This window comes from Brassica oleracea, chromosome C1, assembly GCF_000695525.1.
Source record: "Brassica oleracea var. oleracea cultivar TO1000 chromosome C1, BOL, whole genome shotgun sequence".
NCBI classification, from domain to species: Eukaryota; Viridiplantae; Streptophyta; class Magnoliopsida; order Brassicales; family Brassicaceae; genus Brassica; species Brassica oleracea.
Genome location: NC_027748.1, coordinates 40,526,850 through 40,544,757, shown reverse-complemented (window position 1 = coordinate 40,544,757; position 17,908 = coordinate 40,526,850). Strand labels below are relative to the sequence as shown.

The window sequence follows — 17,908 nt, the reverse complement described above, 5'->3', positions numbered from 1 at the left end:
ACCCTCACCCAATGGATAATATTCTATAAGATTCAAGTTACATTCTTGGCAGTGACTATTGTTGATAAAGAAATTATCTATTTCTACAAGAATGATCCATTCAAATTCACCAATGAGTAATCTTTTTTTTAGTAGTTTTTAGTTATTTCAAAGTGTTTTGATAAATTCTTATTTAGAAATAAAAAGAGATTCAAATCTTATAGTTTATGGCATATATATTTTATAATAAAATCATAATAACTTTTATAGTTCATCTTAACTAATCTAAAAGTTTATTAAAACTCGAGTACATCCAAAATTAGAAACTAACATAAATAGCAAATATAAACAAGCGTCCAATAATATCAAGAATCTCTCAATTTTGGGCCATATTGTTTGAGCCCAAGTTGCTGCTGTTGTTAACTTAAAACAGACTAACTCACCAGGTTTGTGGTTATCCAATTCGGTTTACACAAACCGAATCAAAGATAAAAATGTTGACCCAGGTCATCCGGTTTAAATCGTAACTGCAACCGTACCAAAATCGAATTGAAAACGTACGGTTCGTTGAGATTTGTTTTATTTTTTTTTTTAGGTCAATTCAGGTGTTTTTGTGGGAGATTCGTCGTCGTCTCGTTGGGGGGGAAGAGAAGAGGATGGGGAAACAGCCGGTGAAGTTGAAGGCGGTGGTCTACGCGCTATCGCCGTTTCAGCAGAAGATAATGACGGGACTCTGGAAGGATCTCCCGGAGAAGATCCACCACAAGGTCTCGGAGAATTGGATCAGCGCCACTCTCCTCGTCACTCCTGTCCTCGGAACCTACTGGTAACTCTCTCTCTCTCTCTCTCTCTCTTCTCGAATCGTTATCAATGATTCTGGTGATTGATTGATTGATTGTTCTTCGAATCTGGTTGTTGTACTACTAGTTTTACGTTTTTGTGTTATTGGTGCTTGTATGTAGGTAGCTGATGAAGAGTATTTATTAGATTTTGAAACTGAATATTCGTTAAAAAAAAAAAAACTGAGAATATAATTAAGTTTAGTACAGAGCTGAGATAGAAAAGTATATGCTTAATCTTCAAATACATGAATGAATGTAGGTATGCTCAGCACTTCCAGGAACATGAGAAACTCGAGCACAGGTTCTGAACCATCAAGTGTGGAAGCCAAATCTTCCGCGTCAGTGATTTTCTGAAACTCTTTATTGCCAAAATAAATGTCTAGATTTTATGACTATCACTGTTGCTGTGCATCTTTCTTGAATTGAATTGAATTAAATCGTAATCTCTAATGTTCCTTAAGAAAAAACGCTAGCTATGCTCCCTTTAAAGTTAAAAATCCAACTAGTGAATATGCTAGTCAAACATATAAGAGACAATGTTTACTTCGCATCGAGACTTCATTTTCATGTCTTCTACACTTGTACTGTGGTATTCTCCACATTGATGTTGGCATATTAACACCATAACAAAATAAACTCCACACACCAAAGTAGAAGAAGAAAACAACGTGTAGAATACCACAGCACAAGTGTGGAGTTTATTTTGTTATGGTGTTACTATGCCAATATCATTGTGGAGAATACCACAGTACAACTGTTGAGTTTATTGAACGTTATGTGCATTGCTCTTATCTCAACACTTGACTCCACATTCCAGCTCTTCCGCTTCTTCAGTGATTCGAGAAGAGATACAAGAGTTTTCTGTGTTAACCAAACTGAGAAGCTTTATGCACGTATACGTGTACAAAAGCTTACGCGATTGGTTCCACCGGATATAGTAGAAGATACAGAGGCCTTCAGGTTTCTGGATCAAGGTCGTGTACAGGCGGTTTGTCATATAAAGTTATATAAACTAAAATAAATTAAGCAATTTTGTCTTTTTTATTAAATACCATCTCCACTAGGCCCGTAAACCGATCACTTAACCGGGTTTTTAATCAACCACACAACTACAACAACAATACACACGCATAATCCTTTGTGCTTTAGATAGAACCCACAGAAACGGCAGCTTTAATGAGTAAACCGCAGAGAACAAAAGGGTTAGAGAAGAAAGGTGAATGGTCACTGTCCACTTCATAAGCTTGTCTCGGTGGCCACCGTTTCATCATCGCCTGCTGCTGCTCCGGTTTCATCACCCGGTCGTGCAATGTCTTGATGTACACGCGCGGTACCAGCTCCTCCTCCTCTTCTTTTCCTTTTCCCTCTTCCATTTTCGCAGTTGTGAGCGCCAGAAGCGGAGCTGGTCTCATCATTAACGCAGCCAATACACACTCCTTAACATTCACAAGAACAATCACATATCATTAGGATAACACTTTTGGATCTTGAGCTTTTATAGGAAATGAAACTTAGAGAAACCTGTTGAGGACTCATGTGGTAAAGGAGCTTTCGTCTGAACTCAGGTTTGATAAGGGCACTAGTAGGAGGATTCTCGGGTCCTAAACCGAAACCGAGCTCATAGACATCACCATGTTCTGATAGGTCAGGCACTCCCTGTGACAAAACAACATAACGTCACACACAAGTTACCTTCATTTGGAATAATATTTTTTCTCTTTTGTTACATCTTTCAAATCTTCAGCTGTCTGAAACCCGATTTTGAGCATTGTGGCTGCGATATAAACAGCCAGACAGATCTTCTTAGGGAATCTCTGGATCGAGCTCGTTACACTAAGCCCTCCTGCACTGTGACCCACAAGTATCACCTGATGACAGAAACAGAACAGAGAAAGTTTGCTTCAGATACAAGAAACAATACAGTTAGGGTTTTCTGTGTGTGTGTGTGTGTGTGTGTCTGACCTGTTCTTGTTCGGGTAAGGAGGAGAGGAAGTCGGTGAGTGGCCGGTTGTATTGGTCGAAGGAAGTTAGAGTATCGGCAGAGGAAGGATCTATGCCGGAGGATTTGAGGTCGATGCAAGTGACTGTGAAGCCAGAGACTTCCATGAGACACTTGATTTTGTACCAGCACCATGATCCTAAGCTCATGCCATGTATTAGCACAAAGTGTGGTTGTTTTCTTCTTGGTTTCAATTCTAGGGTGTGATCTTGATTTTCCTCCGCCATAGATTACGCCGGAGTTTTGCCGGAGATTTAATGGGTTTTCTTGCGATGAGTGCTCTGTGATTTTATTCTTTGGGGGTCTTTGTCACATATGTCAAGCGCATATATAGTGGAAGAGATTTCTTTGCTTCTTTTCTCAGTCATGAGATTTTATTCTTATTATAATTTTTCAATATGATTAGTAATTATTTTAGTATTTATAAAATGAGAGTATATTAACTTTTTAACAGAAAATTATCCAGTTATGGTAATATATCATCAGTTGGAGGGGAAATAAATCTTTTCATAGAAGTTAATCAACAAAAAGAATGAATATATTTGGGTAGAATTTAAGGTTAATTTTCCTTTGGCAGCTCATTTTAGAGGATCAACGAAATCAATTTATGGCTTATTAAACAAACTTGGTAAAATATCTAATACAATAAAGAAATGAAAAAGTGATTTTATTAAAAAAGATATTCCACACAAAAAGTTTCAAGATTTTTATCGAAGCGAATAATCTTTTACTATGAATTAAACCCTGGTTCTTTTTACATTTCACGTTTTTCTGTTTTTCTCTCTATAGCTTTTCTTTTTGCAACTGTAACTTACGTGTTATAGTGATCAATTTCAGCTCAAATTTGCGTTTGTGAAAATGATTAATTGAGAAGGAAAATGTTTAACTTGTAGTAAAAACATATATACATATTTATTATTATATATATACACACATGCATATACATTTGTCGATTTGGTTGTGGATGGGACTTTGGTATATGGTCACTTAGTTTATTACATATTCTTCTTATAGTTGGGGATAGTCAATGAGTAATAATTGTCTGTTCTGACTTACATATTCTTATATTGGGTACTATTTACGTTTTTATACTCTATACAATTTATGAATTGTGTCGAGTTATAAATAATAATTTATGGCATGGCATAAATTAGGCATGGACGTTCGGGTATCCGTTGGCGTTTGGATCAGATTTTTTGGATTTCGGTTTTTTTCATAACACCTCATAGGTCTCATTCTAGTAAATTTACAAGTACGGGTCGGGTTCGGATATAACACATCGGGTTCAGGTCGGTTTTGTATCACATCATAGAACTCATAAAGTAACCATATATCATTCGGATTCGGGTTATATCGGATCGGTTCGGATATACCCGAAATAAAATCTAAAATTTAAAAGCAAAACATAAGAAATATATACTTATGTATATATTATGTATATATAATTAAGTATTTAAAGTAGTTATTTAAATTTTAAATACTTATTGTTAGATACCATATCAAAATAAATATGAAATTGAATATTTGAAATATATATTCATGTTTCATATAATTATATTGTATATTAGTTTGGACTTTCGGAACGGTTTCTTCGGATTTCTTTTTGGATTTTTTGATTTTTTCGGTTTTTCGGGTTACCCGTTCGGGTTCGGTTAATAACATTTCGGGTTCGGATATGTTTTGTACCACCTTACAAGATCCATTCGGATATTTTTTACATTTCGGACCGGGTACGGATCGGATTTTTCGGTTCGGGTTCGGTTCGGATTTCGGATTATGGATTTTATGTCCATGCCTAGCATAAATAATTCTTGAGAGAGGTTTCCAGCTCAATGTTCAGATTGATTTCAAGGTTTACGATAACCAGAAGGTGAGAATGTTATATAAAAACTATATAATGTGATTCTCAATCTCAAATAATAAAGAAATCTAGTATTTGATAGCTGGATCGATAGTCATCGTTATTATAAAATGTTACATAGATTAAGGTATGTCACGTGTGTGACATATTTTTAACAACCCCGTTCTAGATTTATTTGTATTTTGAAGAAAAGTTATCATCCGATTTCTTCAGTTATTCTTTTGTCAACATCTACAATTAATTATCGGACAATAGTAATAGTTTTCTAGGTCGAGTTTCTAACGAAAAAAAAAAGTTCATTGACCAGTTAATGCTCGTTATATTATAAAGAAAGACTAAGCTTCTTACCCGGAAATTTGGTTTAATTTTAACAAAGGTCTTTTAACAGAGGTTATGAAGAACCTAAGCCCTTTCTCAAGGAAAAAAAAGGTTATGATGAACCTACTTGTTTCTTATTTTTTCTATGAATGTATGTTTAGTGATCAGTAAAGTTAGAAAACGTACCGGTCATGATATTTACGTAGAACCATCAAACTACACATAAAAAGAATGTTGACTTTTTGACAAAGGCTTTAGAATTGTGACGTTTGTGCAATTGTTTTCATTCCTTTTTCGTTTATATGTAATTTGAGAACGATAAAGGAAAATGGAATTAAATAAATAAGCTTGATTGAGAAGTGAAAAAAGGAGAAGTGTCAAAAACAAAGATGAAGATGATATCTCCTCCTTTTCAGCGAGTAACGAAAGCGTCTTTTTATTCATCCTTTTTTCCCGATCTCCCTAGTTTTTCGGTTTTTTTTGTAACTCAGCTTGATTTTATAGTTTTCAATTCGTATGCTAGACAAACCAACGTCTGAATGAAAATGACATATTGATATACGTGACTTGTGACCATGATTCAAGTTTTATTTTTTAATGCAATATTCCTGAGGTTTTTCTACACAAAGCTAACTCTTCCTCTAACCAATTTTTGAGGTTTTTAAACAAGAAACGTGTGGTCTTTAAAACCGGATAAGCTGCAAAAAAAAAAAAAGACAACGTAAAATCACATATTTATAATATAAGTTTCTATTAGAATATACAAAAACTCCTCCTACCACACACTTAACATATCAGTGAATTTATTATGTTTTTATGTTGAATAATTTTTTACGTGCATTCAATTAAACTTATAACTTTTGATATGAGATACTCGGGGTCTCTATACCCAGACGTAACCATAATTTGCAATCTATTATGATGGTGAGTAAAATAATTTCGTTTACAAGTTTACTCCTCTGGTCTATAATTTGATTCTTGTGCACACTGTGTGTTAAGTGTCAGTCTAGGGATCAGAAAATTATGTCTTTATCCAGTAAAAAAAACAATTGATTTAACTCTTTTATTTTTTTCTGAAAAATAAACATTAGGCAAATAAATCATGTTAGTAATTCCAAAATATGTTTGTTTATTAGTCTCGATTCTAATATATTTTTTTCTTACATGGTTTGTTACTTAATAAATTGGTAGATACATGATTAACGAGTTGATACATTTTTTGATAAATTATTTGTTATCTGATAAATTATTTTGTTACATGATACATAAATTTGTTGTTATCTGATAAAATATTTATTACATGGTATATGTTATATTACCTGCTATATAGACTTATTGTTATTTGATAAAATATTTGATATCTGATATATGTTATGTTACCTAATATATAATTTGGTATAAACAAATTGATAGATGGTTTATTAGTTGGTACATGTTATGGTATCTGATATATAATTTGTTATATGAAACATGTTATGTTAGATCATATATAACAATATATCTGAGCGGTTACAAATTATATTAGTTGAAACATTTACGCGTTGTCGTTGTTGTTAGACAGTTTGGAAGATCCCCTAAATATTTTTTTTTTCATATGCTCTTAATTTTTCTAAATTGAGACTAATAAAGTGAATGTGAAATATAAGAGGAGAGTGAATGTGAAAGCATAGGAGGAAAAAGAATATAAGAAGAAAGAGAGTGTAAGAATGTGTAAGAGAAAAGAGAGTATAAGAATGTGTAAGAATGTGTAAAAAGAAATAGAGTATGAAAAAAGGTATTTTTGGAAATCCAAGATAAAAATGTAGAGCAATTTACACATATGTCAAATTATGTATAGATTGCTAATTTTGACGCCAATTTATGTATATTGAAAATTCTCTCTTGTGATATCTAGAGAGCGGGGAAAATGCAATAAGTGAGAGGTGACAAATGATATGGTCAGACCGGAGACATGTGCCCAAAAAAAGACCTTTACTAATTGTCAGTGTCTTTGTGGACGAAGGAATCAGATTCATTTCGATTATGAATTTATGAACCTTTTTTTTGTGGTACACATCAGAATGCGTGCATAGCAAAAATCAATTTTTAGTTTTTTGTAACTAAAATCAATTTACAGTTCGACAAAATAAGACTATTAACACTAAATTACACCACTAAAATAATAGTAAACTTTTGACAAATTGTATCGTTATAATAAAAACTTAAAAAGGTTTATGTAATAGCTTTTGTTTTTGGATCAAACATAGCTTTTTCAAAAGAAATTTTTTTTTTTTAAGAAAACGTTGAACTTTTATCTTAATTAGGTTTTCAGTTCTGTTAGGTTGAGAAACACCACTATGTAGACCAAACCTCTGGCTATATAATATATAGGCCTTGTGCTGAGTACAATTTTTTTTTTCAAAATTTTAGCCAATATTATCGTAAACTTGTAAATTAAAATCTTAAACTATTTTTTTTAATCAATTAAGACTTTAATTTCTTATGTAAAATAAAAGAATATAATATAGTGCAAATGCATTCTGAGCACATGTTCATATACGCGTTACACATTGTATCAGAGTGATCTTTTAAGATCAACCAAAACGTATCTTGAGTTCATAATCATGCAAATTAAACTGAATATAAAGGCATACATAGAATTTGAATACTCCAACTATGTGTTGACAAAAAGATAAAAAATAATACCCCAGCAATGTCGATAGGAAATCCAATAACGTAACATGCCAACTAATTATGAATCTATATATGATGATACATATGCAAACGAATAGATTTGGGATAGTGGAAAAAAACCATGTCCCTTTGTCTCAAAAGTTCTTTGTGTGTCTAGTGACGCGTAACGTTACACTATATATGTAGTTCAACAGTTGTTTAATAATTTAAACACGAAATTTTGTTTTTTTTATAACTCTGGTATCTGGGCAGCCACATTCCCAACTATCCCCCGTAGGGGGTCCAGCGCCCCAACGGAAAAGATGTTAAATCCGCTGTAGCCGGGGCTCGAAGTCGTGATGACGGGCACCTCAGCCGAGGTTCCTTTACCACCAGACCACGAGGCCCGGTTACAGCCAGATGTAATAACATTCAATACTTAAGAATAAGTACGTGAAGAAGACACATATTGGTCCTAATAGGCTGGCTGTCCATGTTCGACCTGATAGGCTGATCCTGTCTCGTTTTCAGTTCGATTTATTTTATATATTCTGGTCCTAAATTTTCTTGAATTATTTTAATTTGGTGAGTTGATGTAAAGTAATAAGCCCAACACGATAAAGAAACACTTAGAGAAGGCCTTGAATAGAGAGAGAAAACTTTTAATCGCGTTCTCCGGCCGACGGAGTGGGCTTCTACAGCCACCGTCGGTCCGACTTCTGTGATTTCTTTTTAAGTTTTCTTCGCTTTCGTTGTAAGTTTGTTTATGTAGATTTTTGAGAAGGAAAGAGTGTTGCTTCTCCTTCTAACTCCGACTCCGGGATGTGGAGGCTTCTACTGCTCTGTCATCTCCGGCTTATGACTCTGGAGGTGGAGGCTATCTAAGCTCTGCGCTGCCGGCTTTATTGTCGTTTCGTTGGTGGTCTTGTTTTTTTGGATTTGGTGGTGTGATTTAACGGATGGGATCTCATCGCTAGACGATTTGAAGCTCTCCGTTGGTTTGGTGTTTCTGATCTGTGAGAATCTCCTTCGATTTGTGTTTGTGGCAAAAGGTGTTGGATGAGATTTCGATAGGCGATTGATGCTCTTCAACGCTTGGAACACAGAGATGAAGGGGCATGATTTGAAACAGGTGGTTCGTTGATGGTGATCCTGGTCCCGGTAGGTTTCCGGTGTAGCCGACGAGGCTGATCTCCGGCGTAAATCTATGTTCGGTGGAAGCTTAGAGGCGGTGTTTTGGTGTTCGACGCGTGTTTGTTCTTCCCTTTCGTGCATACACGTGTTTGGTCACGTGTTTTCATCATGGGTGGAGTTGGTTGGGCCCTCTGTGGACCTCGACTTCGTGTTTTATGTTGCCCGGCTATGGGCTTTGGGTTTTAGTTTATCGTTTGGACCGTTTTCGGTTTATGCTTGTACTTTATGTTTTTTGGTTAATATAAATATTAGATGGCAAAAAAAAAGCCCAACACGATAAAGAAGACAAGAAAAGAAAGATAGATAAACTTTGGTGAGCCTTGAAATATGTGCGGCTGACAAAATGCTTGATTTTCAATCAGTTAAGTATTTATATATATAAAAGAACCCACAAATAACTAAATAAATACAATATAATATATAGATGTTCGTGTTATTAGAGCACCCCATCTGGAGGTTCTACCCATTGGAATTCTAAATATGAATATGTGTGTATGTATGTATTATATATGTGTATGTAGTTGTGGGGTCTACTAAATAGTATAAAACACCAATCCAAAGGAGGACCCCACAACTACATATACATATACAATATATACATACACATATATTCATATTTAGAACCTCCATTGGAGATGCTCTTAGGGGTTTCGTTTGCAGACATTTGTAATAGAAAAGAGCGTCATTTTCTCTTTCATTGTCGTTGATGAGGCTTACAACGATTTGAAACAGGAGCTCCTCAACGGCCTCCTCAAATTTGATTTTAAACTATTATCTTCAGACCACAACATTGTATGTTCCTTTATTATAACCCTAACGGCGGATTTGAGCTCCTTTAAATCTGATACTTCTCTTTCTCTTTGGAGTTAAATAAGTAGCCAGGACCCTCTTACCATCTCTTAAGCACCATCAGGAAGGAAGATATGAGAATAGATAAAATGCTTTGATGTTGCTACATGGCTATATCTCATTTTCGCATAATTATGGCGTTTTAGTAAAAGAGCATGCAAGAGCACCCGCAGTGATGGGTAATTCTTAGAGTACCTAACCACTAATAATATTAAAAAATGAAAAAGGAAGTAAGAGAAATACATGATGAAGAAAGATAGAGAGTGTCGTAACTTCTTCAAGGGACTCTTGCAAAGAATTCAAGAGACGTATCACCATGTGTTATACTATAACTAGCTTAGCTTCTTTTATTTATTTTAAATAATTATTTATAACAAATTATTATTATTATTATAATGATCAGGTACTTTCTTAACCATTTCAACCACTAATGATGCTCTAAAGATATGAGAAAAGTTTTAAGAATATTATTATATCAATTGGGGTACAATTTCAATGTAGACTATTGCATAAAGGCCCTATCTAGATTTTGATTTTGTGACTTAGTTTTCCTCTTCCACCAATCAAGCCCAACTTTCGTGACTGCTGCCCAATAATATTAACCGACGAGGTGTTGTCACTAAGTACAATGGAGAGGGGGTCTTCAAAATTGGTCATACCGCCGCTAATAAGGTGCCAAAACAATGCACCTGCGATTGGACCGCCCTTTTCCGCAGACGCGTAAATGGTGTCGAACGTTGCATTAAAGACGGCATCTCTCTGAGCTAGAGTATAGCCTGGTGTATTCGATGGTTTCCCGAATTCTCCTAGGATTAGAGGTTTTTTAAGAATGTTTTGTGCATCTTCCATGTGGCCTTCAAGCCATTTTCTTAAAAATTCCAATCGAGAAGTCTCATTTAGGTTTGGAAACCTGCAAAAAAAAAAACACGGAGTGGAATGGAGATTAACTTGTAAAACAAAAAGTTTTCTTGTATCAATATTGATGTTAAATAAATTGCATTTTGATGGGTTAAGCTGAATCATAAATCGTAAACACTTAAAACTTCACTAGGATAGATCACAAACTCTAAACACTACAACTTTGACTAAGATAAAAAGTATCAGGAAACTAAACATTTTTCTGGATAGAAAACAAATTTATAGTGGACATATATTACGCAATACATGCATATTGCATAGTTATTATGTCTACGATAGTATATAAAATAAAAAGCTTTAAAGGTGCTAAAAAGAAAACTAAGATAATCCCACGTTATGGACTATACAAGAGGAAAATAAACGATTTTTATAAGGCAATGTGTTAAGCAAGGAACGAAAAGAACATGAGGATTTTGTCTACACGAATGTATAAAAATCCAGTGCGAGTTATGTGAGTTTATTATATATTACCATAAGTCAGGGTAAGAGTGAATCGATGCGAAATCAATGGCGTCGAAAAAGTGATTAGCGATGAAATCGGTTCCAAGAACGTTGGCTGCAACTGGATTCAAAGAAGCTTTTCTTTGAGGAGATGAGTCACCATAGAAGCCTTCAAGACCGGTAGAGAGGAGATGTTTTGAATCAAGTGATTTTACGTAAGTAGCCATTTCACCAATCCAAGCCGTCAGGGTTTTTCCACTTGGGTCTGCTTTGCATTGGGGTTCGTTCATGAGCTCCCAAGCCATAATGGTTGGTTCATCTTTGTATGCAATTTTGGTAAATGTATTCACTCTGTCCACCATAGTCTGAAGCGAAAGATCATAGGTTGTTTAATTTACCATCTTCAAAAATTGTTGATATGAATATTATTAATAGACTTTGTATGTGTACCTTGACGTGGTTCTTGAAGAACTGTTTAACAAGAGGGTTTGTGTAGAAATCGTCTTCTGAATTTGCGACTTGGCCTTGACTTTTAGCCCACTCCACGTATTGTTTCCTTCCTCCGAAGTCGGAATAGTTATTGACAAAGGTGATTATCATTTTTATACCCAGTCTTTTTGCTTCGGCTATCGCAAAATCCAAACCCTAAAATATGCAAAACAAATTATTAACAGAAAATAAAAGATATTATTAGACTAAAAAGCTTCACTCGTGGTGAGGAAAATCTAGACTTTTTTTTTTTTTTTTGATAACTCTAATATCTCAGAAAGGATGTTAAATCCGTTGTGGCCAAGGCTCGAACCCGGGTGGCGGACAGTACAACTGTACCTCATTTACCACCAAGCTACGAGGGCTTGGTTTTATGGAGAATGAAGAACGGGAAAATCTAGACTTTATACGTAAAATTATATTTTAGATCAAAAGCTTGTTTGGCTATATCAAAATACGGTGTACCTGAAACGTTAGTTCATCGTAGCGACCAGGGGCGGTTTGGAGAGCACGGTAACCGCCATCTCGGAAACCCCATGTGCGTGCGACGGTCAGACCGCGACTGGTCGCGTTTTGAAAGGCGTAGGTGATTTTAAACCTTGTGGCCGGATCGGTGGCTTCGTACGTGAGCCAGTAGGCATTGAATCCATTGGCGTAAAATGGTTTCCCGTCGAGAATAAACTGGACGCCTTTCCTGCTCACGAAACCATCTCCCGACGCTGCTTCTACTCCTAGATCGTTGTAGCTTTGTGTGATCACAATTGCTAGAAACGCAACCAAACACAAACACTTCATCTTCTTGGTTATTTTCTTTTTGGTTTTTGTGCTCTATTGTCTTCGAGATCAATACATTTATTTATATATTCAGAGATTGAGTGTTTTCTTACAATCGCAATCATGCATGACCATTCACAAATTCTTTGATTTACTTACTTATTCACGTTACATTCCTTAAATATATAAAAACAATAAATAAATTATTTTCTATAAAAGAAAATAATTATGATATATATGAAAATATATTTAAGACAAATATCAGCCTATATTAAGTTAAATAATATTATAGTTATTGTATAGATTGATATTTATCTGTTAATTTGCCAACATGTCATTCTTGCTCAATTTAAATAATTAATGTGTTACTATTCTTGGGAACATATCGATCTATTCTTAATCAATTTGGATTTTTTTTTATTTTTGTTTACCAGTTATATTTATTGTAATCTTTTTTTCTTTTGCTTCTTCTTGATATCAGTCATCAAACAGGGGGATTCTTCATGGAAATGTTCCCATGTATTACACTAATTGAGTTTATCTAAAAGTCAATTTTTAGTGTAGTCAATTCCAGTTATGCTCATTGTAATGTTAATTTTAGAAACTACGACTTTGACCCAAGAAAATAAAAAGAAACTAAGGCTAACTTTTTTAGAATTCCATTTTATAATTAAAAAATATTTTCTTAACAAATTTAGTTATGCCTTTCTTATTATATGTTACACTCTATAAAAATTGTTCACTCTCTCTAAATTATATAACTAACAGACAACTAAATGTTGTAGTGTAGTTTTTTTTCTTTAGTTTTCATGTCATAAGTAAAGATAAAAAAATTAGTAAGGCCCTTTACAAAAAATGTTTTTAATATAATAATTTTTTTTATTAAATTATGTTTATAATTTAGCTCAATAGTTTTGTTTGATAGTGTAATTGATAAACACAACAATCTGTTAAATGACAAATATACTACACACGTTCCACAATAAGTGTCGTTTAAGATTTTTACACATATATTAAAAGATTAATATTTTTTATCTCTATTTAATATACTATATTATTTGATTATTATTAATTAATGAATTAAAAATAGGATAAAATAGGAAAATTCTTTAATATATGCATTGGAAATGTTAAAAAAACACAAGTAATAAAATAATTTTAAAAGCTAAAATGAGGCTTAATATAAAACATATGAGTATATATTTTCAACAAACTCTCAACAAAGACTGACACTACCTGAGTCTCACTGCAGCTTCTCGGTCTCTATGGGTAGTTTTGCATGTATTGATAGAAGAGCATGATTATCGGCTGAAACATTTTTAAGTCTTTAATTTTTTAATTTAAAAAAATAATTAAATATGAACCGATTGCGGGTCGCCACGTGTCAGTGGGATTCGCAAACAGTTAGGGACAACCCTTGGGACGTTACTTAATTATGGACATTTGAGCAAAGTTTCTAGCAAAAAGGTGGTGGATCCCACACCAAAAACATTAAGAACAGCATTATCCTGGTCTTTTAAGAGGGTCTCTTACATTTATTAGGATTAAAAAAATGAAAAATATCAATAAACCTAAAAGACGTCTCTTAATCAGGGACAAGAAGAGACGTCCCTTGTGATTCCTCTTCCTCCCTCTTCACCTTCTCCAGAACTTCATCCCACTCTCATCTCTATCTCTCTCCCGACTTGTGAAATCGGTTTCGAATCCAAGTCTCCTCCGTTGCCCAGACTTTGGATTGGGCTGGGCTCAGCAAGACGGGGACGAAAGCGGAGACGTGAGCGCATCGGTCTACCGTCGCCGGTACACTGAATCCTCATCAGTGGTATGGAGACATGGCGAACCGTAGAGTCTCGAGCCGTACCCGTAAGGTTGCTACGAAGATGGCGGAAGCTCTTACAAGCACCGACAATCGAACCCATGTGTGTTGTCTGATTTCGAAATCACTTTTTGATTATTATTTTTCCTTGGCAATGATACTTCATTTGTGTTTGGTTGATTCTAGGCTGCTATAGCTAGGCTGGAAGCTTTAGAGAATGACAATGGAGCCCTAGAGGTGGTTGATTTGAACGACGATGAAGAAGCATCTCTCGACGAAGATGATGATCTCAGTTAGCCTTGGCTATGCTCTTTGAGAAAGCTGATACTGTTGAAATAGCTGAGGTGAATATGTTTTTTTGAACCTTTCTTGGTTGCTTGCTATTTCTACTTGTTCAATAGCATTGCTTCAAAGTCATGTATGTTCTCTGTGCATTGGTATTTGCATCAAATGGGAGTCAAAATGAGATAAAGTTAAGTTCTTTGGATTAAGTGTCATGTCTGGTTCGAGAGAATTGTTGAAGTGATTAGAATTGTGTGAATTGAGTTGGTATAAGCCTCAGCGTATGCATTTTTGTTCACTATGCATTGGTTTAAGGTCTTGTGTGTTCTGTGCATTGCAATTTATTCTCTTTTCCCTTAGCTTCCTTTCCAATAATGGCTGTATGATGTGTTCCGCTCTCTCTTTTATAGGGGAATTGCTCCTGAACAAACATTTGCTTCCAATATTGGTATGTTATCTACTCTCACAATGAGCAAACATTTGCTTTCTTTTTCACTTGTTAATACAACTCATTAGTCTGTTAAAGCTTCCTTTGATCTCTATTCTGGTTCAAGTTCTGCAGCTGCAACATACCTAACCCGCTGAGCAAGACGGGGGGGGGGGGGGGGAGGGAGGTACCTGAGCAGTGTGTTGGCGGGCTGCTTGTGTGAGGAGACTTCGAGCTTGTCTTCTCCACTTGGTACGTTCTTTTATGTTCCTTTAGAAACTTGTATGTTTTTGTAAGTACTAGTATTCACATGTCTTAGAAACTTGTAATGAAACTAGTATTACTTAGAAAAAGTTTAAGTGTAATAAGAAAAATAAAAAATTTAGTGTTTAATTTTTTTTTTTAAGAACTTTTAAATAAGAGACTTGCAATGGAACAAGTAAATTTTCGAGTCGCTTCGGGTCGCTTCATCCGGTCTCTTAATTCACTTTTACGATTAAAACATATTAAAAAAAAAATAAGAGACCCATTTAGGGTCTATAGGATAATGGTGCTCTAAGGACCAATGTTGGGACTACCAATAATGTTGCTCTAAGATTGTTTACGTTATAATTTTAAGATTGTTTATACGTCAATAATAAAAATGAAAAAGAGCTTCCATAACCGAAATAAAAATTATAACGTGAAGTTAGAACTATCTCTGGTCTGGTCCTCTCAATTGGATTTTTGTGGGCCGCTAAAAGAAACACTACTTAATCATGGAATTGAGGCCCTATAGGGCGGGCCCAAGATAAGCAGAGTAGTTGTGGAAGTTGATACTAAATGCAAACACGAGAAGAGTTGCGTTGAATTAATCCTTCACATCATATTTTGAATTTTCGATCGGTCGGTAGATATTTTCACCCCATAATAAGAGAGGTAACATAATTCAGAAAAAAATATTTTGATAAATAATAAACATTACAGTCGTTATGAATCCTAATTGTTTGAAAATATACTTCTTCCGTTTACAAATAAAAATAATAATGTTACGGTTGCGCATGCATTAACAAGTGATTAAAAAAATATCTGCATTTTGTAGTTATGATTTTTTGTGTATATATAACAACAAGTTTTGAATTTTAGACGGCTATATAATCCATTTCCTCGGTCGTTACTCGAATTCTTAGTCTTAATCTTAATCTCCTTTTAGATGGTCACGTTGCTAACCACACAAAACGTTGAGCTACCAGTATATGTCTTATAATTATGGAACCATTAAAGGAAAACAAAAAGACATTCTCTGTTACAATTCAAGTTCCAAATTTTTACCAGCTTTCAAAAAAAAAAAAAAAAAAAATTCAAGTTTCAAACCAATCAAATAAAAATCACCAACGCACAAGAATATACATGTCTAAACGATCACATCAACTTAGACCTAGTAAAATAAGAAACAATATTACATAACCAACCAAATCCCAACTGAGAACACAGCAAAGCTCAGAAATAACCATCAAGTTATGTCCTTACGACAGAAACTGCCACGTCATCATCCCGGCGAGAACTACCACCCATCGGCGACGGTTGCTCAAGGATAAGAGATTGTCTGCAAGTGGGACAAGAGTCACGTGAAAGCAACCAAGTGTCGATGCACCTCACGTGAAAGCCATGGTTACATTTTGGCAAAACCCTAACTTTCTCTCCTTCCACGAAATCCCCGAGACAGATCAAACACTCTGTAGCTTTCATGTTAATGATCCCTGATCCGTACAATCCCACGGGGATTTGTTTCAGCGCCCGTTTCTTGAGCCCCGTGGTAGTCGCTAAACGTCCAGGATTTGCGTTTGCGTTTGAAGCGGCTGCGTCTTGATCGGGTGTGAATCTGCTTGTGATGCGTAACACACATCGCAAGGCAGAGTTGAGGCTTAGAGCACATATCAGAGCACAGAGTAGAGCAGCTAGAATTATGACCATGTTAGTGTCGAAGTAGGTGTCGTTAAAGCCTGTTCTGGCTTTAGGGTTTGCGTCGGCCGGTGCGTTTGCTTGCGGCTCAAGTAACACCCGAGCCATCTTTGAGGTATGTTTGAGAAAAAGAGGAGATCAGAAAGTAACACCTTCAAAATTTGTCTTGTTTGCTCAAACGACCCACGATGTGTTTTTTCTCTTCACTCTTTCTTTTAGAGTTTTGAGCTTTTGACTCAATTTTCTGATTTGTTTCTTCTCCTGACTTGTGAATGAAGATGAGAGAAGGCAAAATAAGTTTTTATGTCAAGTTGTGATAAAAGACATTCGTAAATGGATGTATGGGCGACTCTCTTTGGAGAGTTATAGAGAGAAAGATGATGTGGTTGGTCCAAGAAATTCTTGTAAAATACTAAAATTATTATTTATATATGTAGTAAGTGAATGGTCACTATTAATTTTGTTTCCATTGCTTTGGGAGTCCATTGTTTTTTCCTATATATATATATATATATTGGTTAAGATCATGGGGTTTTTATTTTGTGTTCATTTTAATAGAAGCAAAACAAAAAATCAAAATCAGATGATCACATATATATTCTTTTGTTTTTAAAATTACAGATTTTATATTTTATATCCTCATGTCATTACTTTACTGGGAGATAGCAAAGTTTATTTTTTACTTTTTTTTTTTCTGAAAAGCATTTGGTTCGAGATTAGTACGAATCCCCTATATATTAATTGAGAAGCATTTGAAAAATTAGAACCTTAATTTTGTATTAATTAAAAAAACCTCAAATCTTAGTTGGCACTCTAAATGCCTTCTAAATTTCATTTCAAAGAATTCTAGAGCATCTAATATAAAGTATAGTTTAATCTAATGGTGTCACATTATTCCATAATTATATAACACTAAAGAACATTATATTAACCTAAAATATATGAAGTGTGTATTCTTTCCTTAAATAAAAGCTACGGAATTACCTAATATGATTTACATATATACGGGAATTAATGATTATGAATAATAAAGATTTGATAACAATTTTTGCATCTTTCTTCATTTTTGTTTAAATTTATATTATTAAAAAAACTTAAACAATCACATTAACCATATAATAAAAAA

At 34.6% G+C, this 17,908-nt stretch overlaps 4 protein-coding genes across 4 annotated transcripts; 1 reads left to right on the top strand and 3 right to left on the bottom strand.

Annotated features, from left to right (window-relative positions):
- The first annotated feature begins 558 nt into the window (after positions 1-558).
- LOC106295368 (cytochrome b-c1 complex subunit 8-like) lies at positions 559-1,271 on the top strand. Its single transcript, XM_013731256.1, has 2 exons — positions 559-805; positions 1,081-1,271. Exons 1-2 carry the CDS (start codon positions 636-638, stop codon positions 1,127-1,129), a joined length of 219 nt encoding a protein of 72 aa, XP_013586710.1. The 5' UTR covers positions 559-635; the 3' UTR covers positions 1,130-1,271.
- A 592-nt stretch (positions 1,272-1,863) lies between these two features.
- On the bottom strand, positions 1,864-3,075 carry LOC106292376 (methylesterase 17). The gene is made up of 4 exons (XM_013727972.1): positions 2,784-3,075; positions 2,549-2,689; positions 2,343-2,477; positions 1,864-2,257 (listed from the first exon to the last, which is right to left on the bottom strand). The coding sequence occupies exons 1-4, from the start codon at positions 3,045-3,047 to the stop codon at positions 1,967-1,969; spliced, it is 831 nt and encodes a 276-aa protein (XP_013583426.1). The 5' UTR covers positions 3,048-3,075; the 3' UTR covers positions 1,864-1,966.
- A 7,077-nt stretch (positions 3,076-10,152) lies between these two features.
- Positions 10,153-12,456, bottom strand: LOC106298353 (mannan endo-1,4-beta-mannosidase 3-like). Its single transcript, XM_013734464.1, has 4 exons — positions 12,008-12,456; positions 11,504-11,698; positions 11,084-11,418; positions 10,153-10,604 (listed from the first exon to the last, which is right to left on the bottom strand). The coding sequence occupies exons 1-4, from the start codon at positions 12,335-12,337 to the stop codon at positions 10,217-10,219; spliced, it is 1,248 nt and encodes a 415-aa protein (XP_013589918.1). The 5' UTR covers positions 12,338-12,456; the 3' UTR covers positions 10,153-10,216.
- A 3,648-nt stretch (positions 12,457-16,104) lies between these two features.
- Positions 16,105-17,160, bottom strand: LOC106293918 (RING-H2 finger protein ATL72). The gene has a single exon (XM_013729555.1). It carries the CDS (start codon positions 16,888-16,890, stop codon positions 16,339-16,341), a length of 552 nt encoding a protein of 183 aa, XP_013585009.1. The 5' UTR covers positions 16,891-17,160; the 3' UTR covers positions 16,105-16,338.
- Between the last annotated feature and the right edge of the window lie 748 nt (positions 17,161-17,908).